This window comes from Oryzias latipes, chromosome 15, assembly GCF_002234675.1.
Source record: "Oryzias latipes chromosome 15, ASM223467v1".
Taxonomy (NCBI): Eukaryota; Metazoa; Chordata; class Actinopteri; order Beloniformes; family Adrianichthyidae; genus Oryzias; species Oryzias latipes.
In genome coordinates this window covers 42010-69083 of record NC_019873.2, presented here as the reverse complement: position 1 = coordinate 69083, position 27074 = coordinate 42010, and the positions used below count along the sequence as shown (strand labels likewise).

Here is a 27074-nt window from a genome sequence, read left to right as displayed (position 1 = left end):
ACTGGTGTGCATGGATTACATGAAATCTTTCCACCTTTATCCACCTTTGTCGTGGTACGGAGAACATGTCAATGTAAAGGGTGGGGTCATCTAAGATAGCACAAGGGTTAATGCTATATGACTGTGGCATTACATTCATTCATCTTGTATTGCATTTTTATTCCTTTTGGGGTCACGGGGCTGCTGGAGCCTATACCTGCCACTTGCTGGTGAAAGCGGGGGACATCCTGGACAGCTCGCCAGCCTGTCGCAGGACCACAATCACACACTCACACAGTCTCACATCACACCTATGGACACTTTAGACTGACCAGTTTACCTATTAAGCATGTTTTTGGACGCTGGGAGGAAGACCCGGAGAAAACCCACACATGCACGTCTAGCATGAGGTCAGGGGTTTTACTTTGTGATAAATTCTATATTTTATATTGTAATATAATTTTACATATAACAATAAACCATTAATCAATAAATTACAGGTACAGTTAAACTTTATTTCCAAGAGACTGTAGAATATAACTAATGTTACAGTCAGCAGCTTTGCTCAGTCCGCCCTTTTCTCCTGTAGCGAAATATGAAAAGGAGGATTTTCCTAAAAAAATTCTTAAAACAAGATGGTACATATTATAAAGGCGGGTAATTAATTAATGCATTTATTTACGTACATTCAAACACACAAACGGTGGAAATTCACGTTGGCCGCTCGTAATGCATGCAGAAATGATCCACGTTGCACCATAATTGCCCCCATGTATTTCAAGGATAAAAGTCGGCCACATATACTTTCTCCGGGTCCGTGAGGCCAGACAAAATGTATTAACTCCCTAATACATGCACATGGAAACTTGTAAAAGGCATAAGAAGACAGCAATCACGGTATATATTCTCTAATTTAATTCAATATATTTTTTTATTTAGCGCAAATTCGAAGAGATGACGTCTCCAGGTTATGTTCAGAGCCATGGCAACTTGATATACCCTGAACTATACCTCCATTTTTGGATCTGAAAGCTGAGGTTATCATGCTCTGAACATAACCTGGTCGGGAGCAGGTTTAGTTGAAGGTTAGTTTGTTTACAGAGAGGTGAAGCAGCATGCCGTGTCCATTTGAAGATGATTTAGTGGATGAAGAAGCTCAGATAATACTTTTTCCACCATGAGAGGGTGATAAGATCACATATGGATGTTGGAAAATTAAACTTTTTTACTTTGATCTAACTTAGTTATTTGCTTCAGTTAAGATAAATCATTTTTTTGTTAAGTCAGTTTAAAAATAACACGTAGTTTTCAGACAGTTATTTACTTTCATTCAAATTAATTCAATTAAGTAGGTGTAACTTTGGTGCTGCTGTTAGATCGGCACCGCAAGGGATTGTGGGATACCATTTCCTTTGCCTGTCAGGACGGATTTTGGTTTAAGAGTGGCTTTTTGACCAAATGTGTTTAGTTGTTTAGCTGTTTTACTGTGTTTTGCCAATAGAAGTAATTCATTTAAGTTGGAAAAATTGGATAAGTTATATAAATATCTGCGTCACAAGGAAAATGGAAAGAAGATCAGAAACACGTGCGTTTACTTTGACTGTTCTTCTACTATAAGCAGAAACTCTTTCTTTTGACGATGCAGCCGTATTACTTTTTTGTTGGACGTATAATCTTCATACGCCGTCATTAAAACCTCAGACTCCGTCTCAACGAAGTATAGCGTTTTCTTTTTTTCACCACGCGTTTCCATGGTGACTCCAGAAATCGGCGATCCATTGAGAATGTCTTTATGTACCTGCTGTGCACGTGCATTAACCCAGGGTTACCAAGTCGAGCGTAATAACGCTAACTCATATCCGGTCTTTTGGAACCGACATACCCAGAGTAAGCAAGTTCAGGCGGATTTCAGCCAGAGTTCAGGCTTAAAGTCAGGCTAGTTTAAACATGCTTCCTGGAATACCCCCCTGATACAAATCTGAACCGTAATAGTGTAACTTCCGGCTGGACGGAGGATGTTTTTTTCTGCTGCAGACATTTAAAAAATGTTGGTCACCACATTGACATGAATAAATACAAAATCCTGTTTTATTTTAGCTGCTTTGCTGCTCTTTCTGGGTTTTACTATGAGAGAATGGTTGAAAATGGCAGAATCTCGTTCGAACAGAACCGATACAATGTCGAGAGTACATGTCTGCCTCCAAGCACTGTCAATATGAGACAGACACTGATTGGTTAGAATCTGGACCAATCAGCTGGCTGTTCGATGGCAGCAAAATCAAAGATGGGGAAAAGGCAAGATGAGACACAACGCATGCAAAAAAAATTTGTTTTGCAAACGAAAAATATTTTTTGAAGCCAAAAAAAAAAGTTGAAAGCAGAAGCCTGAGATGTGGAAAAAGGTTCAAGGGCAAATACTTTCACAAGGCACTGTATGTCATCTACTTACATTTTAACTAACTTGCCCCTCTTATTACTCTGACAATTTTAAACATGTTGTACCGACCCATCTGGTGATGCCACTGCAGTGGGGAAGCACAAACCAAGCTTTTATTCAATTGGTTCTGTTGGCGAGCGGTCCATGCCCTGTACACAGTAAGACTCCAATCAGTATCACAGCGGTAGTAGCAAAGAGGGAGGCATATAACATGATTTCTGTACCAACATTTAAGCCCGTTTCCTTGAGCAGACCGCTGCTAGCCAAACAGCATGGAAGTCACTTGTGTTTCCAGCCCTCTCACTCATGGTTTTCACATCAAGATGCCCCACTTCCAATGAGTCTTAGGGGCTGAAGGTGGGGCTACACCCCAGATCGCTACAATGTATTACTACAAAATTAAAATTATTATACACGACAAAGCTATCTCCTCACAGATTTGTGTACTTTTACTGTGTAGTTTTTTTAATATTAGTACGTCAACATGGTATTTTTGACTAAAAATATAGTAGAAGATGTCAACTTTTAAGTTAAATTTAAAGTGACCTTGGAGCGCATATGCGCATGTATATAGACTGATGTATGTAGATATTGTTGGGCAGGTAGGTAGGAAGATCTACAGGTAGATCTTTTGGAGCTTCTCATCTCAAAAGTAGCTTGCATGCCAAATAAGTATGGGCCCCCCTGCTCTAAAGTAACTTCACTGTGAAAGAGGGAGGGAGGAGCTTAAGAGAGCAAGGGGGTGGGGTTCCATCACAGCCAAGATGGCCGTCTGAGTAGTGGCGCCTGAACTGAAGTAGGATTCTGGTTCCGGATTTCCACGTTCACTGCTGCCTGTCAGGCGGTAAGCGGTTCGGATCTAACTGAGAGTAAGAGGTTCTTGGATCCTGGTGTGGATCCGAGCTCACAGGGCCCGCGGGTCCTCGGGCGGCTCCTCATAACCTGGTGTTGGCTAGCTCTGGTAGTACTGCCAGCTCCTGGACCGGACATTCCTGAGAACCCAATTGGGTTGCATGAGTTCGACCACTTCATGCTGAACAAGAAACTCAACAATGGTTCGATGAGCCTGAACGTACTCTAATGATTTGATACCCGCTGTTCCGTGTAGTGAAGGCGCTAGGTGTGCTAATAATGCTAGCGGCTGATTCGGGGGACACCGAGCTGACCAACCCAGCTGGAGCTTCGTGGTCTTCGGGCATGTTCTGACTTCGGTTCGGTAAGTTTTAGTTGGTGCGGGACCAGGCGAGAAATTCTACCGCTAACCTAAACTTTCAGCTGAAAAGTCGAGTTCATCAAAAGTTTGGTGTAGAATCTTGGTTCTGTCGGGCCTTAGCCGGTATGGTTCACTAGCGATTAACAGATGTCATCTTAAACATCAGTATAAAAATGAAGATCGAAAACTCGATAGCTGATCTATTTGAAACGAACCTAAATGATGTTTGAAAATGTTAATGTGAATGAATTGTCTATCTATCTATCTATCTATCTATCTATCTATCTATCTATCTATCTATCTATCTATCTATCTATCTATCTATCTATCTATCTATCTATCTATCTATCTATCTATCTATCTATCTATCTATCTATCTATCTATCTATCTATCTATCTATCTATCTATCTTCCCTTTTACGGTTTTCTAGGCGCTATTTCAAAAGTTCAAATACATTAGACAATGTCTGGGAATTCTTGCTTCATATAATGTTAAGATTTAGAGAATATGTCTATGAAGACTCTCATTCATCCAGATTGATTCCATCATAGTAGTAGCTTTACGGGCTGTCGGGACCACCTCTTATCCAAAAGGCTTGACAAAGCGAAACGTCTTCTAACTTTAAAAACTAAGTCCAGATGACAACCTTTAAACCTACTACTATGATTTAGAAAATAGTGTGAGACGGTTTAAAAATCCATTAATGTGAGTTTTCACCTTTAAGAATTTACAAGTAAAATTCAAATGCTTTGAAATCACAATCAATACGTTAATCAGAATTCCAGATTTTTATTAATTAATTGTAATCGTGTCAATATTAGTATTTCAGTTTGCCCAGCGCTGTGGTGAATAGGTTATTAGTTTGAATTATTTTGGATGAAAAATTAGAAAAATGCTAAATATTTTTGGAGTAATCCCAGTGATGAGTTCTGTAATTTAGTTTTTTAATGTTTTATGAGACCTAAACATGATTTTCACAATAACAGGTTTTTAAATAATCAAATCCCTCTGATACGTTTCCCAAAGACACACACAGGACCAAAGACACACACACACAGGACCAAAGACACACACACACACAGGACCACAGACACACACACACACACAGGACCACAGACACACACACCGGACCACAGACACACACACAGGACCAAAGACACACACACAGGACCAAAGACACACACACAGGACCAAAGACACACACACAGGACCAAAAACACACACACAGGACCAAAGACACACACACAGGACCAGAGACACACACACATGACCAGAGACACACACACAGGACCAGAGACACACACACAGGACCAGAGACACACACACAGGACCAGAGACACACACACACAGGACCAGAGACACACACACACAGGACCAGAGACACACACACACAGGACCAAAGACACACACAGGACCAGAGACACTCACAGGACCAGAGACACACACAGGACCAAATACTCTCATAGAACATCACACACCAAGCAGAAATGAACTTCTTGCTAAAAATGATCACAGGAGTTCAGCTCTAAAAAAATGACTTTGTTCATATTTGCATAATTTTGACAGAATATATTTATTATTCTGGATTAATATTCCTGTCTGTTTTTATTCATATTTATGTTTAAAAAGTTAAGTTAAAGTTTTAAGGGTTTAAAAGTTTAGCTTTAGTGTGTTCAATAAATGTTTATCTTGTTCGGCCCACAACCTAAAGTGTGTTTTGGATTTAGGCCCCCTCTGCAACTGAGTTTGACCCCCCTGTAATACGAGTCTAGAAAATTCATGCTTTTTTGTGTGTAAAATGAGCAAATAAAAATAGGGCACACAAAAGGATGTCGTCAAATTGTGTTTGTGTGTGTGTGTGGGGGGACTTGGAAGTTTTTAGCAAACAGGTCCTGTGTGCCCACAAAATAGCCCTCAGTCTCAAAAAAGTTGGTGACCCTTGCTGTAGACAGAATTATTGAATGTAATTGAATTTATCAGACTGTAACAGTTACTAAATGTAAAGGAATTTGGGCTTATTTAATGCAATATACTTTTTAGTAGCTGCTCCGTTATTTGCCAAGAACGATTCGATTTTAGGTCAAAAAGCCTAAATTTAAATTTGTGACAGAAGTCTGTTGACAGAAAAATAGAGGAATGGTGCCTTTGTGTGCTTTGGCATCTCTAAACCTTTGAGTGGCACATAAGCAGATGAGGGAATTGTGCTTGCTTTGATCCCCTTCCAGAATAGTTTAGTCATTTTACTGTTACAACGGAAGATATTGTGTTCAATCTGCCGTAAAAGGTTGGAAATTCGTTATCAATAAACTTAAAGATCATCACTGACCTTCTTGTCTTCTTTTTTAGGTCACTTTTGCCTTTTAACTTTCTTCACCCCTGAAGTGTCCTTTCTGTCCTGGTGAGCTGTCTTAAGGGGGGTCAGGACCACCAGCTCAGGCCATCCAGCTCAGGTGGCCTTCAGGAACATGGACAACAACACATAAAGAGATCCCTGTACCTCCAAAGAAAGAAAGTGGCTCTACATCAGGCCACCCAATTTTTCCATTTTGACCGACTTTCTTTGCCCAAACAGAACCAAAACTGCAGTGGGTAATGGGTGCTGCCGGCCATGGTGACCTGATGTAAATGGCTGTCCATTGGCACAGCTTAAAGACCGTATCTACTGCTTGTTCCTTGTTCCCCCGCTCTTCTCTTTTATCAAAGTTTTCCCTCATCCTTACGTTCCTGGTCTTTGAATTTTTGCTGCTCTCTGAAGTGTCCTGCCCACCCCCTACACCCCCTGTCCCATCATGGTTGGTGCAGGACTGGCTTTTTGCAAGCTAACACGAGGCATTCGTCATCTGGAGCTGCACCGCCTCATCCTGGCACTTATAATCTTTTGCTTCCTTTCCATGGCTTTTCTTGCCTATTATGTCTCTAACAATCCTAAAATCAAAGAACCCCCACCCCTGCCCTTCAGTGATTGTAGTGAAGGTGGTGGGATGGCACCCAGAGTGAGCACTGGATCTGTTGGGGGAGGTGCAGGTGTCCAGAATGTGCCATTGTACTCCTCCATGCACCAGGGACGACCACGTCAACCGAAGGAGGTGGACAGTGTAAGGACTGAGCCGGTCGTCCTTGTGTTCGTAGAGAGCATCTACTCCCAGCTAGGCCAGGAGATTGTTGCTACACTAGAATCAAGTCGTTTCCGGTATCGTACAGAGATTGCCCCAGGTAAGGGTGACATGCCCTCTCTGACAGAACAAAACCGCGGGCGCTATGTGCTGATTATCTATGAAAATGTGTTGAAGTATGTCAACCTTGACATTTGGAACAGGGACTTGCTGGACAAGTACTGCACCGAGTATGGCATAGGTATCATTGGCTTCTATAAAGCAAATGAAAATTCTCTTGTTAGTGCACAGCTCAAAGGGTTTCCCCTCTTCCTGCACTCGCGCTTGGGACTAAGGGACTACCGCATTAATCCAAATGCTCCTCTGCTCTACATCACCAAACCCAACCAGTTGGAGCAGGGCCCTCTGCCGGGAGATGACTGGACAGTGTTCCAATCCAACCACTCGACATATGAACCTGTACTTCTGGCTTCTTCTAAGTCCTCTGAGGCTCTGGTACATTCCGGATTGAGCCCTTTGCAGGGCCTCCATACCACGGTAGTCCAAGACTTGGGGTTTCTTGATGGCATTCAGAGAGTTCTGTTTGGAAATAATCTCAACTACTGGCTTCATAAGCTGGTTTTTGTGGATGCCATTGCTTACCTGACAGGAAGGAGACTCTGCCTGTCTCTAGACCGTCACATCCTGGTGGATGTGGACGACATCTTTGTTGGGAAGGAGGGAACACGCATGAAGATGTCTGATGTGGAGGTGGGTGAACTTGGGAGATCTGCAGCTACAGCTGATCCATTGAAACTTAATTGCTTCTCAGTTGAATTACCACATTGAATAAAGTCACTATAGATAGCATTGGTAAAATTCACTTATTAAAACACTGTTTACTGTCACAAGAGACATTTAGCAGGTTAACCATGAATATGAACAGTTTTCAATTTAAAAGTTTTTTTAAGAAGGCTTTCTGACTTTATCTATATTATGGTATTTCTTTAGAAAAGTCCTTCACACTGAGCACTTTGAAGGCTGCATAGAAGTGCAGAGTATAAGAAAGGTCGGGTGGTCAATGTTTTAGTCTGTTCACCATTTTTGTTATCGTATTCCTGTTTTTTTTTTTTAACACACACTCCACAGTGTGGTGATGTGGAAATTTCCTTTCAGAGCTGAAAGGTTTTAAACCCGCTTTTGGTCACCAGGAGGAAGACACAACCTGGACAATGACAGCAAACTTTAATTTATATTTTTATAGATTGTCTATTTGTAAAAGCTTAGACTGCTGCCCCTGTGACCCGGTCCCGGATAAGCGGAGGAAGATGAATGGATGAAAATAAGAAAAATATCAAATTTAGGAGGCCCAAGTAGGCTGCTTTTTCATCCAGCAGCAGTTCTCTGTCTGGCCGCCAGCTTGCCTCCTGGCGATTGATGGAGCTGGATCAATCGCTCCAGCTCCATCTGCCCAGCAACAGACTGTCTTGGGTGGATCTTGAAACTATGGATCAATACCCTCTGCTGTCACTGAAACAGTCACGTGCCCAAGGTTGATGCTATGGTGGCAAACCAGGGGTAGTTGGGTTGCGGCCGCTGCTCAATTCACACCACTGAAATTGCGTTACTGCCAGACTTTCGTGCCTGCCGCTCAAATCGTTCTGCACGACCTCAGATCACGTGTGTAGCATTGACAGAACATTGAAACTGCGTTTGGTGTAAACGGAGCTTAATGAAGTTGCTCCATCACACCTCAGACACGATCTGCACATTTCTCCATACATTAAAATAACAATCCAATTATTAAAAAAAAATCTTCCTTTGAAAACACTTTTTTATTCATTATTTTGAAGTTCAGTTGAACTAAGTGATTTTCTTAGATTTTAAATTTAACAGTGTCTGTCTTTTACAGGCGCTGTTAAACACTCAGAACAAACTTAGAGCCCTGGTTCCTAATTTCACTTTCAACTTGGGGTTTTCTGGAAAGTTTTATCACACAGGTATGAAGTGCTGTCTGAAGCATGAACGTTTTCATTATCTGCAAATGTTGGCATTTGTCTTGAGCGAGCTGTTTGGGTACAGGCACTGATGAGGAAGATCGAGGCGATGACATGCTGCTGCAGCACCGCATGGACTTCTGGTGGTTTCCTCACATGTGGAGCCACATGCAGCCCCACCTCTTTCACAATGTCAGTGTTCTGGCTGAGCAGATGAGGCTCAACAAACTCTTTGCTCAGGTTAGTGTGGTGGGAAGTCGGGGACCGTTTCCAGATCCAGGAGCTGTGCAGCAATGTGTTTAGGCCTTGCCTGAGATCGCCTTCAACGCTTAATTTGTGATCTCTTTAAATGTTTCATCATAACAAATGAAGGAACTCTAAAAACAATTTGGACAAGTTTTAGCTGGTTTCCAGGAAGGCTGTTAGCTGCCATGAAGATCCCAATCAGTTTCTGGATTCTGTGCCAACAAAGGACAAAACTTCCTCAGTGAATTAAAACATGAAAACATCTGAGCAAAGATGACTTCCCCTCTTACAATTCTCCCCTTCAATGTTGTCATCCCCATCTCTAAACCAGGAGCATGGCATACCCACAGACATGGGGTATGCCGTTTCCCCTCACCACTCTGGGGTTTATCCCGTCCACAGTCAGCTGTACGAGGCCTGGAAATCTGTGTGGGGGATCAGGGTGACCAGCACAGAGGAATATCCCCATCTGAGGCCGGCACGATACCGCAGAGGTTTCATCCACAACGGGATCCAGGTCAGACCTCCACCCTTGATGAAAATTAAAGTTTTAATAATGCTGACTCTATTTTTTCAGTTTAAATAAGTCTAGTTAAAACAACAAATATCGCTTGAAAAATTGATCCACAGCAAACTGAAAAATAATTTTCTGCAATAATGGTTTTGATTTTTCTCATCAATCTGATCATTTTTCTATCAGGAATATTACAGATTTTTGCACTGGGTGTTTGCAACAGTTTGGCAGGAATATTACAGATTTTTGCACTGGGGTGTTTGCAACAGTTTGGTTCTCAAAAGACAAGTCCTTCTTTTCTTCAGGTGCTACCCAGGCAGACATGTGGTCTGTTCACCCACACCATCTTCTACAATGAGTACCCTGGAGGCTCCAGGGAGCTGGACAAGAGCATTAGAGGAGGAGAACTCTTCCTCACTGTTCTTTTGAACCCTGTAAGAAAGCAGCTGCCATCCACTCACATATTTGTAAGACGTTAGCAGACATTAAAATGTAACTCTTCAATCTGCAAACATTCAGGTAGTTTTCTCTTTTTGTTTCAATGGTGACAGCCTTGCTTTAGCCTTGTTTGCCTTTTTGATTTTCTGGGAAAACTGATAACCAATTTGGGTTATGCTGAGCATTGAAGTTTGCCATTGTTTTATCATGATGAAAGGAAATATTGATAGAAGCAGAAGATGAGGAACAGCGGTACTCTTTGTGCTTCTCTAATGCAGATCAGTGTCTTCATGACTCACCTTTCCAACTATGGGAATGACCGGCTAGGACTTTACACCTTTGAGTCTTTGATCAAGTTTGTCCAGTGCTGGACCAATCTCAGACTGCAGACACTACCCCCTGTCCAGCTTGCTGAAAAATACTTCCAGATCTTTCCAGAAGAGAGAGAACCACTCTGGCAGGTGAGGAAGTGAAGTCAGATACATAAGACTTTTGGCACTATCTTCATAGTTGTCGTAAAATATTAGACGCTTCCTTCTAGAATCCTTGTCATGACAAGAGACACAAAGATATTTGGTCTAAAGAGAAGACATGTGACCGCCTTCCCAAGTTCCTTATTGTTGGTCCACAGAAAACAGGTAACCCTCCTTGTTGCTCCACTTCCAGTGTTCTTCCTTTTGTCAATATATGTATTTGCTAGTGCAGAAGTCTGTTCTTCCTTTCAGGCACAACTGCTCTGCACTCGTTCCTGAACCTCCACCCAGCAATCACGAGCTCCTTTCTTAGCCCCACCACCTTTGAGGAGATCCAGTTCTTTAGTGGACCCAACTACAACAATGGAATTGACTGGTAAAGTCAAAGCTACCACTAAAACTCTGGAACATCTGTTGTAAGATAATTTAGAGAATCAAAAGTCAGTAACTGCAACAGTGACATTCATGGATGAAAAGGAGAGCAAACAGAGGACGGGTGTGCAATGGGAAAGGTGGGGAAAATACCCGTTTTGTGATAGAACAGTGTCTCAGGCTGTGTCTGAATTCACGCCTTAATCCCTAACTACTAAAAAACTATTTAGTGTGCCACTATGTAGTGCTCTGAATTTTAAAAGCAATTCGGACACAGTGCTCACTACTTTTTTTTAAACGACGTATATGATTTATCAATTTCACAAAGTTAAAATTTAATTATTATGAGTGTGTTGAGATGATTATTTATGAATCCACTGTGTTCTGCAGATAAAACCGTTGATGGTTTAGTAAAAAAATACATTTTTTGGCAAAGATTGTTCCGACATAATGCATTGCAGTCTATAGTCGCAGATCTAGTGAGCATCAATGTACACTGGTTTTTCGCAGAGACTTCTGGGAAATTTCTAGGGCACCTCGATTTTGGAATTGTAGATATGGACAGCACTACAAAATGGTGAACGCACTATATAGGGGTTTGGGTGGGGTTTCGGACATAGCCTGAGACTAGCAGCAACTCGGGACAGATTAATAAGATTTATCTTGGAATAGTGGATTACAAGGACAATCTCTTTAAAAACTCAGCTCAGAGTCAGATTCAAATGACTAGTTTGTGATTTACAGGTAGATATTAAACAAGGTATTGCCTTGTTTGCTACAAATTATGATGGACAGTAAAGTGTTATCATTTCTATTATAGCTTTCTTATATATCAACACAGATTATATAAAAATATTTCAAATTTGTGGATCCTAACTGTTTTCCAAATTTTCTTGAGCCTTATTTTATTCTTATTACCTGAGAGTTGAATAAAGGAGTCAGTCTCCTTAGTTTGTCAAACTGTTAACCACATCACCAACCTGAGCAGGTGAAAAGGCCAAGAAGTTGTTCTCCATTGTACTGACCAGTGGTTTGACAATGGGGATCACAAGTAACTTCCTTGAATTCATTGTTAGTATTTTCTTAAACACACAGACAATTTCAAGTTTTCCTGTCAGGAGCTCTGTAGTCTTTTGAAGAAATCCAAAGGTTTTTGAAAAAAGATCAGAAAGGACAAGGATACAAAATTTGTGTGTACTTTTGGACAGATCTTAAAGTCACTAACTAGCTCTAACTAAACATTAACTTGGAACCTTAGGCGATGTTTCTGGGTCTCAGAAGGTTTTTATTTTTTTTGTAAATATCTTTTTATTATTTTTAAACACATGAACAAAGTTAGAAGCATTGAAATATATATATTGAAACATTGTATATTAAACGAACAAAAAACGAAAAGAAAAAATCAATCTAAGGGGGTACGTAGAGTTTGTCAGGTTGAAATGTTTTCCTTTCCAGGATACTGACCGCTAAAGTTCACTATATGTCATAACCTTTTCTTGTTTTGTACATCTACCATTTTTCCCAGTCCTTCAGAAATTGTTCTTCCTTTATTCTTAGTTTGTATGCAAGTCTCTCCATTGTTTGGATTTCTTCCACAATATACATCCATTGCTTGTGTGTTGGTGGCTTCAGCCTTCTGCCAGTTCTTTGTTATGGCTTTCTTTGCTGGCACAAGAAGAGCTTTTACTAGATTTTGGTCCGCTTTATGCACAGTTCCCTTTAAGTAACCCAGATACATCACAAGACAGGTTTGGGGTATCTTATACCTGAGTGTTTCACATATAGCAGAGTGGATGGTGTCCCAGAAGAGCTTTATTTTCTCACATTCCCAAAAAATATGTGTCTGATTTGAATCCTTATCCATGCAAGTTCTCCAGCAGAGTTGCTGAGTTTTAATTAGTTTGCCCTTGATATGTGGTGTTATAAAATATCTTATTTGGTTTTTCCAAGTAAATTCTTGCCATTTTTGTGACTGCGTTGTGGTTTGAAGAACTTTCCACATACAGTCAGGACCATAAATCTTTGGACAGAGACACATTCTTTCTAATTTAGTTTCTGTCCATTACCACAGTGAATTTTAAATAAAACAACTCAGATGCCATTATAGTGCAGACTTTCAGCTTTTATTCCATGGGTTGAACAAAAAGATTGCAGAAAAATGTGAAAAACTAAAGCATTTGTAAACACAATCCCTTCATTTCATGGCCTCATAGGTAATTGGACAAATTAAATAACTGAAAACCAAATGGTCATTCCTAATATTTGGTTGAAAAGCCTTTGTTGGCAATGACAGCCTGAAGTCTTGAACTCATGGACATCACCAGATGCTGGTTTTCTCCTTCTGAATGCTCTGCCAGGCCTTTACTGCAGCGGCAAACAGTTGCTGTTTGTTTGTGGGCCTTTCTGTCTGAAGTTTAGTCTTCAACAAGTGAAATGCTGCTCAATTGGGTTAAGATCAGGTGACTGACTTGGCCATTCCAGAATATTCCACTTCTTTGCTTTAATAAACTCCTGAGTTGCTTTGGCTGTATGTTTTGGGTCGTTGTCCATCTGGATTATGAAACGCCGTCCAATCAGTTTGGCTGCATTCACCTGGATCTGCGCAGACAGGGCTGCATTCACCTGGATCTGCGCAGACAGGGCTGCATTCACCTGGATCTGTGCAGACTGTCTGTCTCTGAACACCTCAGAATTCATTGGGCTGCTTCTGTCCTGTGTCACGTCATCAATAAACACTAGTGTCCCAGTGCCACTAGCAGCCATGCACGCCCAGACCATCACACTGCCTCCACCGTGTTTTACTGATGATGTAGTGTGCTTTGGATCAGGAGCTTCTCCACGTCTTCTCCATACTTTTCTCTTGCCATCATTCTGGTAGAGGTTGATTTTGGTTTTATCTGTCCAAAGAATGTTTTTCCAGAACTTTTTGAGATGCTTTTTAGTAAAGTCCAATCTAGCCTTCCTTTTCTTGAGGCTTATGAGTGGCTTGCATCTTGCAGTGTACCCTCTGGATCTACTTTCATGCAGTCTTCTTTTGATGGTAGACTGGGATATTGATCCGCCTACCTCCTGGAGAGTGTTGTTCACTTGGTTGGCTGTTGTGAACGAGTTCCTCTTCACCATGGAAATGATTCTGCCATCATCCACCACTGTTGTCTTCCGTGGACGTCCAGGTCTTTTTGCGTTGCTGAGTTCACCAGAGCTTTCTTTCTTTCTCAGGATGTACCACACTGTTGTTGCCACCTCGTATCCTCTCTTCCTCAGATCGTTGGTTGCGTCGTCTGCATCCGCGTATGTTACAACTCCGCCCGGCCAGTGCACGTGCATTTTATTGAACGGGGTTTGGAAGCGGATTCCTTCTCTCTTTAACACCTTTTTGATGTTTATGTATGCTTTGCTTTGTTGCACAATCCTCTCCGCGTAGTCATGATTGAAAAAACTCTTTTCTCTCCGTACATGACAATCTTTTTGTCCTACGCTTTTTAAGTATCAAGTCTTTTACGGTGAATTGTTGAAAGCATATTACAGTAGACCGTGGAGGATGACTTGGCTTTGGAGCTAAAACCCGATGGGCTCTCTGAATCTGGAGATCCATGTTTAGTGAAAACTCCTCTTTGAGCCATTTGTCCATAAAAGCAGCCATCTAGTTTTCTGTTGTCTCTGCCTCCTCTTTGACACCGTAAATTCGCAGGTTATTCCGTCTTGATCTCGATTCCAGGTCATCCAACTTTTCTTTCATCTTTTTCTGATTTTTCATGAAATCACACAGCACACTATTTGCTTCACAGCTCCACGCTTCCATCTCTTCCAGCTCCGCAGCTGCGTTTATCTTTTCTTGTTCGTTCATCTCTGTTGATAATTTGGAAAATTTCTGATGGATGTCCTCCCTGAATTTGAATAATTTGTCACTCATATGAGCCGTGATGTCATCTTTGAATGTTTTCAAGTCAGCCTTCATTTCGCTATGCAAACTCTGGATTTGTTTGCTAATGCCATTTAGGCTGCTCTGAAAGTTAGCCGTGTCAGCTTCTGGTGCTAGCATGCCTTCCTTCTCGTTGTCCTTGTCTTCTTTGCTCTGTGTGGTTGGGTTCTTCTTCTTTTTTGAAAGGCCCCTGCTCATATTCTTGCTTTCTAATCCTTGTACTGTCGTGCTCCTCGAGTTTTTGGCAGAGTTTATTCTTATATGGGAGCTGGTTAGTGGGAGCTGTCTTATCACGTCTCCATGTGCTGCAACGGTCACCCGGAAGTCCTCGGGGCTCCGAACGTTTTAGCTGACGGGTCCCAAAACTGTTCCTGAAACTGCTCAGAACATGTTTTTTTATTGGTGGTGGAGTTTGTCTGTTTTTCTTTTTTAAATAGAGAGTGGAGAGAAATGGGCAGAATGCCGTTTGCTGATAGCTTTACCTGTCTTCCACAGGTATATGGAGTTCTTTCCATTCCCCTCTAATGTCAGCACAGACTTCATGTTTGAGAAGAGTGCCAACTATTTTGACTCAGAGGCAGCCCCTAGAAGAGCAGCTGCCCTGCTGCCACGAGCCAAGATCTTGTCTGTGCTCATCAACCCATCAGACCGGGCATACTCCTGGTATCAGGTAAGGACCCACCCCTCTGCTTCTAAACTAGCCTGCACATTTTTTTTGATGTGTGTGCATGTGAACTCTACAGCACCAGAAAGCCCACCAGGACCCTACTGCGCTTAACAACTCCTTCCATGCAGTGTTGGCTGCAGGTCCATCTGCCCCCCGGCCCCTCCAGAACCTGCAGAGACGCTGCCTCGATCCGGGGGCTTACGCGTCCCACCTCGAGCGTTGGCTGCAGCACTACCAGCCCAGCCAGGTAACCCACTTGTGGTCCAGTCATTTTTACACTGTTTTTACACTGATAATCAATTGAAAGATGTAGTGGATAAGGAAATCGGGGTCTCCCCTCGGTCGAACATCAGATGGAGTAACCAAAGACTCCTGTTTCTCTACAACACAGTTTTTGCTGGTTGCCTTGGAAGTCCAAATCCAAACACTGAAATCTTACCTGCGTTGGAGCTGCTTGTTTATGTGTACAGGTGTATGTGGTGGATGGGGCCCTACTGCGCTCAAACCCTGCACTTGTAATGGACGGGATCCAGAGATTTCTTGGTGTCACCCCTATCCTGAACTACACCCAGGCTCTGATGTAAGTAACACACACAACTTAACACAACATTTTTTATAGATAACAAAACTATACTTTTTATAGCACTTTACAATACAACAGCTGTGAATGGTGTAAAACTGGTTTAAAACGACACTAACATGGTGCATCTGCCACCCAATAAAAAGACACGGATGATGCAGAGAGAAGAGAGACTCCAGCTTCCTGACAGCCTGGTGAATGACTCAGTTCTTAAGTCTGCTGGTTCTGTGGTCTGTTTTCCCCTAAAGAACTTTCAAAGGGATTTCCACAATTACAAAACAGACTTGGAACGCAGTGGAAGTGATTGATTTCACTAGAATACATGGTTAACGACAACAGTAGCTCCTGTGCAATTAGAAAGACCTAACGGCAGCTTGACATGATACTTTCAAAATGAATGAATGCATGAATCTTTTTTTCTATAGCACTTTAAAACTCCTATAGTGTACCAAAGTGCTTTACAATAAGAAAGTTTAAAATTAGGCAAATTAAGAACAGAATTAAAAAAACAGCATAAAAATTACATAAAGCAATACGCATCAAAATATATAAAAGATAAATAATGATGTAATACAATGAACAAAGAAAAAACAAAATGCCACTGACTACTGAGCTTTAAAAGCCATTCTAAAAGGTGTTTTTTAATTGACATTTAAAACTGTTAAGGTCAGATAACATGCACAGTTCTGCAGGAGTATTATTATTCCATAAATGGAGTTAGGCAAAGCTATCACCCCAGTGTTTCTGTCGTGACCTGGGCACATCAAGCAAATATTGATAAGCAGACTAGAATGGCGGCAGACAGTTAAAAGCTCAGTTAAGTAAACTGGGGCAAGACCACGAAGAGCTTTAAAAACAGACGGTAAAAGTTGAACGGATTTCTAAAACGAACAGGGAGCCAGTGAAGTGAACTGAGTATCAGAGTAATGTGTGCTCGTCTGGATATTCCAGTTAACAGCCGTGCAGTTATTAACCTCCACCGGGCTGGGAAGATGGAATCTGCAATAGGTAAGCAGCTTGGTGTGAAGAAATCAATTCAATTCAATTTTATTTATGTAGCCCAATATTACAACAATAGTCGTCTCAACAGGCTCCATACAAGTAATTGTATAATAAACATGAAGTCTTGGGATGACAAATTTTATCAGGAATGGAAGATTTATACATAGATAACAAATTTGCATCATAATCAACTTAAACAAAACTTTAACTTCACCAATTCACACTTCTATAGGTACTTACAAATTGGACATTAGTGGCAGTTAAAAATTAAACTATTTCAAGATCTTCCAGCTGAACATGATCTTTATGACATTTTCAAAAGTCCCCCTGGCACCAGACATTTGGTTTCTAGAATAGTGCATTTATTTGATGACAGTACCAGGGTGAAATCGACAAAAATGAAAAATGCTTGGATTGAGGAGTTGGGCATAGAAATATCAGAATCAATGTGGGAAAAGTATTTATCCTAGATTCACTCTTGCTCTGTTAACAGCAGACAGCAACTGATGCAATTTAAAATCATCCATTAGCTCTACTACTCCAAAGTACGATTGCACAAAATATATCCTTCAATTACTCCCATTTGTGATAAATGTAAAATATCTGAAGGGACATTGGTTCATGCTTTTTGGTCTTGTCCCTCATTGCATGGCTTTTGGAACCGAATATTTGACTGGTATTCCAAAGCCTATGGTTGCTATATTACACCCGATGCAGAGCTCGCCATTTTTGGCTGCGTACGTACCAGAACTATCCCGACTATTTTTGCAGCAGCCACTAGAACTCGGGTTGATGACTGCAAAAAGACAAATTTTGCGAGAGTGGAAATCTACGGCTGCCTCAGTTAATGTTCACAATAAACTCTGGACACCATTTTCTAAATCACTTACAAAAAGTTAAAATTATTTAGCTCTGTATTGAGACTGCATTTTTCTTTCTTCTCTTTATGTCCTATTTGGACGGCCTGTAAATAAATATTGAATAGAATGTAACTGGCAATTATTTGTTTACTTATATTTTTTCATTCTGTTTTGTAATGGTCTAAAGAGCACCTGAACTGTATGTTTTGCTTGTCTGTGATTTTGTATATTTGAAAACGAAAATAAAATGTCAAAGGAAGAATAGAGGAGTGGAGAAGTAGATGAGAATAGAGGACAGAACCCCAGTGTGCCATACTTTCCCCAGCTTCAAACTTCTAGCAGAAAACCGACTTAAATATTCTCTGAACACTAGCTAGTCTGACAACAAGCCTCTCCAAACAAAAATGTTATAAGCCTAACTTTGAATGTAGAAACTGTGTTGGCCTCTCTTACATGAGCTGGGGGTTTATTCCATAAAACAGGGGCTTGGTGGCTAAAACGCTCTACCTACAGCTGTACTTTCAGAAATTCTGGGAACCACAAGCAGTCCTGCATTTTGCGAGCAAAGTGTTCTGTTTGGGTGGTAAGGGACTATGAGATCTTTAATATAGGACGGGGCCATTCCATTTAAGGCTTTATATGTTAGCTGGAAGATTTTGAATTTGAATATAGACTCAAATGGAAGCCAGTGAAGTGAAACTAACACAGGAGTGATGTGATCTGTTCTGCTAGTTTCTGCTAACAACTGTGGGTGCAATTTTTAGGAAGATGTACAAGACCATTAACTTTGAGCACCAGAGAGGGCAGCATCAAATTTGCCCAAATCTTTAGTGAATCTCTCTCTCTCTCTCTCTCACTCACTCACTCACTCACTCACTCACTCACTCACTCACTCACTCACTCACTCACTCACTCACTCACTCACTCACTCACTCACTCACTCACTCACTCACTCACTCACTCACTCACTCACTCACTCACTCACTCACTCACTCACACACACACTCACACACTCACACACTCACACACTCACACACTCACTCACTCTCACTCTCTCTCTCTCGGCAGCATGGACGGTGTGGGTGAGAGTTTGACAGAGAGTTTGTGTGGTTTGGTGCTCCTTTTTTCGTTTTCTATTTGGAGTTATTTACTGATTTAACGACTTTCACTGGTGGGTTTGGGGGATCCGTGGTTCACCCGCCTCGCCGGGATGGCGTCTCGGACTCCGTCCTTGTCCCTGAGGCATGGGGTCCGCGTCCAACCCGACCCGCAGGTGGCTGTGGAGACAATTCTCCTTGCTGAGGGATACTTGATTGGTCACGCTAACATTAGTTATGCTTCTCGGATGAACAAAGGAGTGATTGTTTTTCCGACGGAGGACCGTTTAGTGTCCTACTTGATGATCGCGAGTGGCGTCAGTGGGCGGGGAGTTCCTGCAGGTGTCCCCGCTCGCGGTGCCGTCGACGCGGGTCATTGTTTCGGGTGTTCCCCCGTTCATTCCCAACGACGCTCTGGAGAAGGAGCTGCAGCGTTATGGAAAGTTTGCCAGCGGTTTCCGAACTGTAGGTTTAGGATGCAGGAGTGAGAAACTGAAGCATGTTCAGTCCTTTCGTAGACAGGTGTTCATGTTTCTGAGCTCTTCTGCTCAGACTCTTGACGTGTCCTTCCGCGTAAAACACGGGGATGGCAAGTATTTGGTCTATGCCAGCACGGGAAATCTGAAGTGCTTTGAGTGCGGAAACGCTGGGCATAAGCGCGCCGCCTGCCCTCACAGGACGGCCGAAGAGCGGGCTGATGAGGCCGCTCAGGTGGAGCAGGGGCTTGCCGCTGCAGAATCTGTGGGTGTGGGGGACCCCGCCCTTCTAACTGGTACGGATCCTGGTGAAGGTTGCAGCTCTGATGCTGCTCAGAGCAGCAATAGTGAAGTTAATGTTAGAGGCAACACTGTTGGTCCTGCCTCAGAGCTTCAGGAGGAGTTTGAAGGTGGTGTAAGTGTCAGTGTAGAGAATGTTGGCGGTATTTCTGACCATTCTAGTGGTGATAAAATGGGCACAGGGGTGACTGGTGAAGGGGTTGAGTGTGCAGATGGACAGTCTGCTGTTACTGATGATTTTTCTGCTGTGATTCCTCCTCCTGTCACCACAGACATGGAGCTGGATACAGACTCTGACTGTGTCTCTCTGGCAGAGAGACGCAGTCCGATGACATCTATTCAATTGAGGAAATCAATCACTTCCTAGATGATTCATTTGGTAGACCAGTTAAAGTGGCTGATTATTTTCCAGATTTGGAGAAATTTATTCTGACGTCACTAACTTTACAGAAATTGGTTGACTTTAATATACTTGACGAGAAGAAACGGTTTCGATTAAAGAAACATGTCACTACCATTCGTAAACAGTTGAAGGCTTTGAAGGGTAAAAGCTCCAGAAGGCTGAAAATGAAGAAAAAGGTTGAAACACTGACGTAGTTATGACTGTGTGTGTGTGGATGATCCTTTTCCTGTTATTTCCTTCATTTTTCCTTCTTCACTCTATGTTTACATTTAAGGCAGGCTCTTTAAACATTAATGGTGGGAGGGATGCGGAAAAGAGGGCGATTATTAAAGATATTTTTGAAGATAAAGCTTTGGATATTTTGTTTTTACAGGAGACACATAGTGATGTGACAACTGAGGCAGTATGGGCTCTGTGGTGGAGGGGTCAGTCTTTCTTTTCTCACGGTACAGTCTTCTCTGCTGGGGTGACGATTCTTTTCTCACCTAGGCTGAGTTTTAATATCTTATCCGTCAGCGAGGTGGTCGCGGGCAGGTTCCTTGCTGTGAGGGTTGAACTGAACGGGTTTTATTTTTGTTTGATTAACCTTTATGCACCTGCAAATGGTGCTCACAGAATCCCTGGGTAAAGCACAAATACGGGTTTTCTGTCAGCACTATACAAGTCATTCCACAGTTACAACTAAGAGAGCAATATCTGCTTTGGAAAAAGAAATCTCTGGGCTAGAAAACACTTGTTTAACTCATAGTGCTTCACAAGGACAATTACTTAAGAGCAAACTGGGTGAATTAAGTTCTTTTCTCCGTGAAAGGGCTAAGGGAGCTTTAGTTCGAGCTCGGTTCACCACCATCAGAGACATGGATGCTCCCACGTCATTCTTTTTCAACCTGGAGAAATCTGTTTCTAGGAAGAAACAGATGGTCTGTCTGCGCCTTCTTGATGGGACTGTTACTACGAGCCCGGCTGCTATGAGAACTCTTGCGGTGGATTTTTATAGCGGCTTATTTGGAAAAGAGGACTGCGACAGACTGTGTGGATCAGCTGCTGGAGGGACTCCCACGACTGAGTGACGCAGACAGGGATCTTTTGGATTCTACAATCTCCATGGAGGAATTGACTGCTGCTGTGGGTCAGATGGCGCTCGGGAGGTCTCCTGGTTTGGATGGGCTGCCGGCGGATTTTTACAAACACTTCTGGAAGTGCCTGGGCCCGGATCTACTAGAGGTGTACGAGTATTGCTCAAAGACTGGATTGTTACCTTTCTCATGCCGTCATGCTGTTCTCTCTCTTCTTCCTAAGAAAGGGGACTTAACTCTCCTAAAAAACTGGAGACCGCTTGCTTTGCTCTGTACAGACTATAAGTTGCTTTCTAAGGTCCTGTCCAATAGACTTAAGAATGTTTTGGGTGTAATCATTCACAGAGATCAGTCCTATTGTGTGCCTGACCGATCTATTATGGACAATCTTTTTCTTGTATGTGATTTATTTGATGTTTGCAAACACTGTGACACCTCAGTTGGACTATTATCCTTGGATCAGGAGAAGGCTTTCGATAGGGTTGATCATTCTTATTTATTTTCTGCTTTGAGAGCTTTTGGTTTTGGAGAGTTTTTTATTTCTTTGTTGGCTCTTCTGTATAAGGAGGCCTTTTGTTTAGTCAAGATTGGTGGCGGACTGAGCAAACCTGTTATGGTTCAGAGAGGGATTAGACAGGGATGTCCCCTTTCTGGACAAGTTTACGCTATTGCCATTGAACCTTTTCTCCATAGGTTACGTACTCGGCTTACAGGATTGATGTTACCAGAAATGTCCCACAAACCGTCTCTTGTGGTGTCTGCATATGCAGATGATGTAACGGTCTTTGTTCGACATCAGGCAGATATTGATTCTCTGTGTAATGTTCTGGATATTTTCCAAAGGGCTTCTTCGGCTAAGGTGAACTGGGATAAGAGCACCGCTCTATTGTTGGGACGTTGGTCGGGCTCTACGTTGCCTCTTTTGCCTGGGAATCTTAATTGGGGAACGGAGGGGATGAAGTTTTTAGGAGTATATTTGGGCAGTGACGTTTTTCAGAAAAAGAATTGGGAGGGCGTCATGGAGAGAGTGTGTGCCAGACTGTCTAAATGGAAATACCTGCTGCTTCAGCTTTCCTTCAGGGGTAGAGTTCTTGTTGTCAATAACTTGGTTGCCTCGACACTTTGGCATAGTATGATGGTGTTGCCTCCTCCTGCAAGCCTCATCACTGCACTTCAAAAGACCGTGGTGGATTTCTTTTGGTCTGGTCATCATTGGCTAAGAGCTGCCGTTCTCTACCTGCCGGTTGAGGAGGGCGGTCAGGGACTGATTGATATTTCGGCCCGTGTAGCCGCCTTTAGACTGCGGACAGCGCAGCGTCTGCTCCACAGTTTTGGACTGCCGTGGTTGGATACTGCATGTGTGCTGCTGAGGAAAGCTGGGGGTTATGGATTTGACAAACATTTGTTTCTGCCCCAGCTTCATACCTTGGACCTGACTGGACTTTCACCTTTCTACTGCTCTGTCCTACGAGCCTGGCGACTGTTGCTCTGCAAGAGGGAATTGGTTTAAACAACATGGCTGTTCGAAGAACCTATTTTTGGAAACGACCTCTTCAATTCGCAGACTCTTTTTTCAGCTTCCCTGAGGTCGAAGTTGAGAGATGCGGGCTGTGTGAAGCTTGGACATCTCCTACAGACTCCTGCTCCTGAGCTTTCTGATTTAACTGGGATGTGATCTCTCAGAACACTGAATAATCTTGTGAAGGAGATTTGTCTCTCCTTGCCTGTGTCCTATCAAGCTTACGTGATGGATCCTACTGCATCTCGCCAGTGGGTGGATGGTGTGGATTTCATGTTTCCTCCTCTGCAGGTTTCTCCGGCCTGCGAGGGATGGCAGGAGGACGGGACGAAACTCCTGTCCTGGACTACTCCTCAAATAGGAATCTTTGAAACGATTGGGAAGAAGTCTTTATATTTTTTATGCGTTAAAGTTTTGAACTTGCGCTCCTTAATGGACGTCAGAGTGTCGAGGTGGGCTGAGTTGTTTGGCACGGGGTCTTCCCCGAGGGGCTGTTGGAGATCCCTGTACAAAGCTCCTGTTGAGAAACGGGTAGGTGACCTCCAGTGGAGGGTCGTACACGGGATCATAGCCACAAACAGATATCTGGTGCACCTTAATCCTGGTGCGGGGGATGGGTGTCCGTTCTGTTCTGTTGCAGAAACTGTGGAACATCTTTTTTTGCAGTGTCAACGTCTGACTGGACTTTTTTCTCTTCTTCGTTCTTTTTTTGAGGGGCTAGGAGAACAGTTTTCATCTGTGTGTTTCATTTATGGGCCAAAATATTTGGCCAGACAGCGAAGAGTCCATGTTTTGTTAAACTTTCTTTCCGGTGAAGCCAAGTTGGCGGTATGGTTGACGAGGAAAAATCGGATACGGGGAATTGGGTCTGACTACGTCCTGTTTCTTTTTAAAAGACTTTTGGTAGCTAGGTTGAACGTCGAGTTTGGTTTTTATAGGCTCACACATGCACTTGATGTTTTTGAAAATATTTGGGCTGTACAAAATGTTTTGTGTTCCGTCAAGGATAACTCTTTAGTGGTAAATTTTTGAGTTTGTTTCTTTGTTTTTGTGTTTTCCTTAATTTGTGATGTGAATATTTTATTTGTGTAATGATGATTGGTCATTAAAGGTGTTTTGAAACTCAACTCTCTCTCTCTCTCTGCAGCAGTAAGCAGATTCCACCTGAATCATTCTGCTGCTGGTAAAAATAAAAAAAAAAGAAAATGTTTAGAGATATGATCATGCTGGCCTTCCTACAGAACACATGGTGTTGTGTTCACTGTGTGTTTGCAGATATGATGAAAGCAAAGGCTTCTGGTGTCAGCGGGTAGAAGGAGGTCGAGCCAAATGTCTGGGAAAAAGCAAAGGCAGGAAGTACTCGTACATGAGTTCAGAGGTATGATGCAGCTTGCATTACCATCACTTCATTTTTGTAAAGAACACAAATCACAGCACATCCTAGACCAGGGGTGTCAAACTCATTTTGGTTCAGGGGCCACATTCAACCCGCCTGATCCCAAGTGGGCCGAACCAGTAACGTAAAGGCAAAATAACAGCTTTGTTTTTTTACTCAATTGGAAAACATGCCTCAACCAACATGGTAGCCTAATCATTTCTTATTACACATTCATTCACTGACGCCAATGGATCTTAAATAAAATTAATTTCACTTAAAAAAAGGTTTATTCAATTTTACACAGACTGAATATTTTACATCTGACACTGAAGCAATCACAATAATAAACTCAAGAGGGGCTACAGAAAAAAATTAAACACCTGCCTAAAATGTAAATGTCCAAACCATTAAATAATTACACTAAATTAAACTTGCAAACATTTGTGAACATAAAAGTTTGGAGTTAACCTCCTTTCTCTCTGAAACTTCACCCGGCCATCAATGTCAGGATTCAAATCCTTTCACTGTCATTCAAGTGTGCAAAACATAATGAAATTTCCAAGAATCTTTTCCTGGTTGAATCCAGCTCTGTGAACAAATAATACTGAAAGCTTAGGACTTCACTTCAGCCTTTTTTTTTACTTTTTGACAACATTTTGGTCATTATTGTGTCACTACTGATCATTCTATGTCTATATCAATGTAACAGCGGTGAGGCTCACGGGGAACTACCACCGAACTATTGCCTACCCAGACACAGTGCTGTTAGCTTTCGCTTTTAGCACGTGCAGATATTTGCTGTTTCACTGTTTTGCTGTTCCTTTGCTCTCCCTAGTGGCGGAATTGCATTATTTCTTTAAAAAAATCATAACTCGCCACAGGAATGGACTAGAAACATGCTTTCTTTTTTAAACATCCGTCTGATTTTTACTCTTCATGTGTGGGACGGAGACAAGCACATGGCGGGCCATATGTTTGACACCCCTGTCCTAGACTATGTCTTCAGATGGGAAAGCACTGTCCAAGTCATTGTTTCCACTTTGGTTTAATGTACACACTTTTCTATTGCTTCATCTGCAGAACTATATCTAATTCTTTTCAGCTTTTACCGTCTTTCCTCAAATCGTCTTTGGTTTGGTTAAATATCTCCACATAATTGCGGAGTGAGCCATGTTCCTGGAGTGATTAAAAACTGTCCTTCAGAACCAAGACCTACACAAACAACCTAGCCAGTGGAGGAATAAAAAAGTTGAAAGGCTAAAAAGGCCAGCCTGACAGTGGTGGTATCAACATGTGGTTTGACCCTTCTGTCCTGGTTCTGTGTGTTGCAGTCTCGTGCCTTTCTGACAGAATATTTCCACAACCACAACACTGAGCTCCTGCGCCTGCTGAACCGGCTTGGTCGGCCCCTGCCTTCCTGGCTTCGTCAAGAGTTGCAGAGCAGCAGCTGGAGCTAAGGGGCTCAGAGCCTGAGCTCAGACCCCCCGCTGGCCGTGGATCAGTATCAACTCTTAGAACTCAAATCAACAGCAGTTGCTGCCTGGTTTCTATTTGCCTACCTAGTGCTGTTTTTGTCAGAGAACAAGAGGACTGTACAACAACACTTCTGCATTTCTGAAGCGTCCAAATTGACCCCCCCCCCCCGACCTCCAAGCCACTTTCTAGCTCGGATGCAGAGGAAGATGTGGCTCTCTTTGTGTTGGACAATTTAGACTGCAAATGCCGGTGTGAGCTGTCCGCCTTCACAGACTCTTAGAACTTTTTCACACTTCATGTTCGGAACCAAGAGGCAGATTCTGGTCTGGCTCTCCCTTCAGATGAACTCTTTGTGTGGTGCTGTTTGTGCTATTCAAAATTCATCTTGGTAACGGAGGTTCAACTACAGATCGTGGTTCCCTTCAGTCTCTTGATGGACGTCTGATGGTAAATCGTCATCTCTGAGGAAACCTGACTAATGGCTGGATAAAAAGGCATCAGGTTAAAGTTAGATAATTAATGATGAATGTCTTCAGCAGTTTGTCTTTTTGAATGCTAATATTTTCTGAGGAAATGTGATTTTAGCTAAATTAAGATTGAATAGAACGACTGAAATAAAGTAAAATTAAGTGAATGCTCCTCTTGCTGGACTGTTGGACAAAAAACAACTGTTTAATAGCTGAATGCTCTGTTTTCAACAAATAATAAATAAAAATATTGCAATAAATTTTTTTGGTCAAAAATGGAGAAGTTGAACAAATAAACTCCCTGTGTGGTTTTTCTTGCAGCTCCTTTTTTTCCCCTTTAAGAACTGGTAGTTTATTTTGAAATCTGTTTATTCATCCATCTTCTAAACCCACTTGATCCTGTGCAGGGCCGATGCTGGAGTCTATCCCAGCTTCTGTTTGGTTTAGGCGGGACAACCGCACACCCACACATTCACACCTAAGCGTCAATTTAAACCTTGTGCTATCTTAGATGACCCCCCCCCCCTACAATGACGTGTTCTCCCTACCATGACAAAGGTGGATAAAGGTGGAAAGATTTCATGTAATCCATGGACACCAGTGAAGAGCACAAATCATTGAAGAAAAAAGGTCCAAAGCACTTGTAACAAACCACCCTCCACTCTGTGAGGGGAATGTCACAACGCCGTCAAACCAAACCAAAACCAAAGTGTAATCCCAAGTCCCGCAGTCTGATGAGAAAAGAAAACTGTTCGACAGTCTCACGCGTTTGGTGGGAGGCCGCTCCGCCTCACTCGCTGGAACGCAATTCCACCTGTCAAAGAGCCAGCCGCTGATCCTCGTACAGGAACGATCCGAGCCTTTTGGGAAACAATACTCCGCCAGGAATTGTAATGTCTGGGGTAATCCAAAACGTAGCGAGAAAGGTAATCTAGTACGAGACTTGCTTGCTCCTCCGCACTCCTGGTCTGCCATAAGGTGTCTTTTTCTTTTGCGCACCCGCGTCACTTTAAAAAAAAAAGGTGTGTCAATTTGAATTACAACCTGTTAAATAAATTCACATGTTTTCAAGCTTGCTGTCATGGATAG

The 27074-nt window shown here is 42.4% G+C and overlaps 1 protein-coding gene across 11 annotated transcripts; it reads left to right on the top strand.

The window, feature by feature from the left end:
* The first annotated feature begins 3150 nt into the window (after nucleotides 1-3150).
* Nucleotides 3151-26299, top strand: ndst2 (N-deacetylase and N-sulfotransferase 2). 11 transcript variants are annotated; one of them, XR_002288601.2, is made up of 15 exons: nucleotides 3151-3632; nucleotides 5977-7493; nucleotides 8635-8722; nucleotides 8805-8959; nucleotides 9297-9482; nucleotides 9785-9913; nucleotides 10196-10378; nucleotides 10459-10555; nucleotides 10643-10766; nucleotides 15180-15354; nucleotides 15428-15598; nucleotides 15822-15931; nucleotides 16883-16939; nucleotides 23812-23847; nucleotides 23940-23998. XR_002288601.2 is itself a non-coding variant. In XM_011492574.3 (14 exons), coding segments are annotated over exons 2-14 (2529 nt in total). In that variant the 5' UTR covers nucleotides 3151-3632; nucleotides 5977-6419; the 3' UTR covers nucleotides 23941-24042. The 11 variants fall into 11 exon arrangements, 3 of the variants coding, with proteins under 3 accessions (XP_011490876.1, XP_011490877.1, XP_011490873.1); XR_911408.3 differs by lacking the exon at nucleotides 23812-23847 and having other exon boundaries at nucleotides 23940-24042; XR_002288603.2 differs by lacking the exon at nucleotides 16883-16939 and having other exon boundaries at nucleotides 15480-15598; nucleotides 23940-24020.
* The last annotated feature ends 775 nt before the right edge of the window (nucleotides 26300-27074 follow it).

Coding starts and splice junctions, on each gene's coding strand:
- ndst2 (XM_011492571.3), top strand. CDS start 6,420: ATGGTTGGTGCAGGACTGGCTTTTTGCAAGCTAACACGAGGCATTCGT. Junction 15,355..15,427: donor GGGCATACTCCTGGTATCAG/GTAAGGACCCAC, acceptor TGAACTCTACAG/CACCAGAAAGCCCACCAGGA. Junction 24,043..25,373: donor ACTCGTACATGAGTTCAGAG/GTATGATGCAGC, acceptor TGTGTGTTGCAG/TCTCGTGCCTTTCTGACAGA.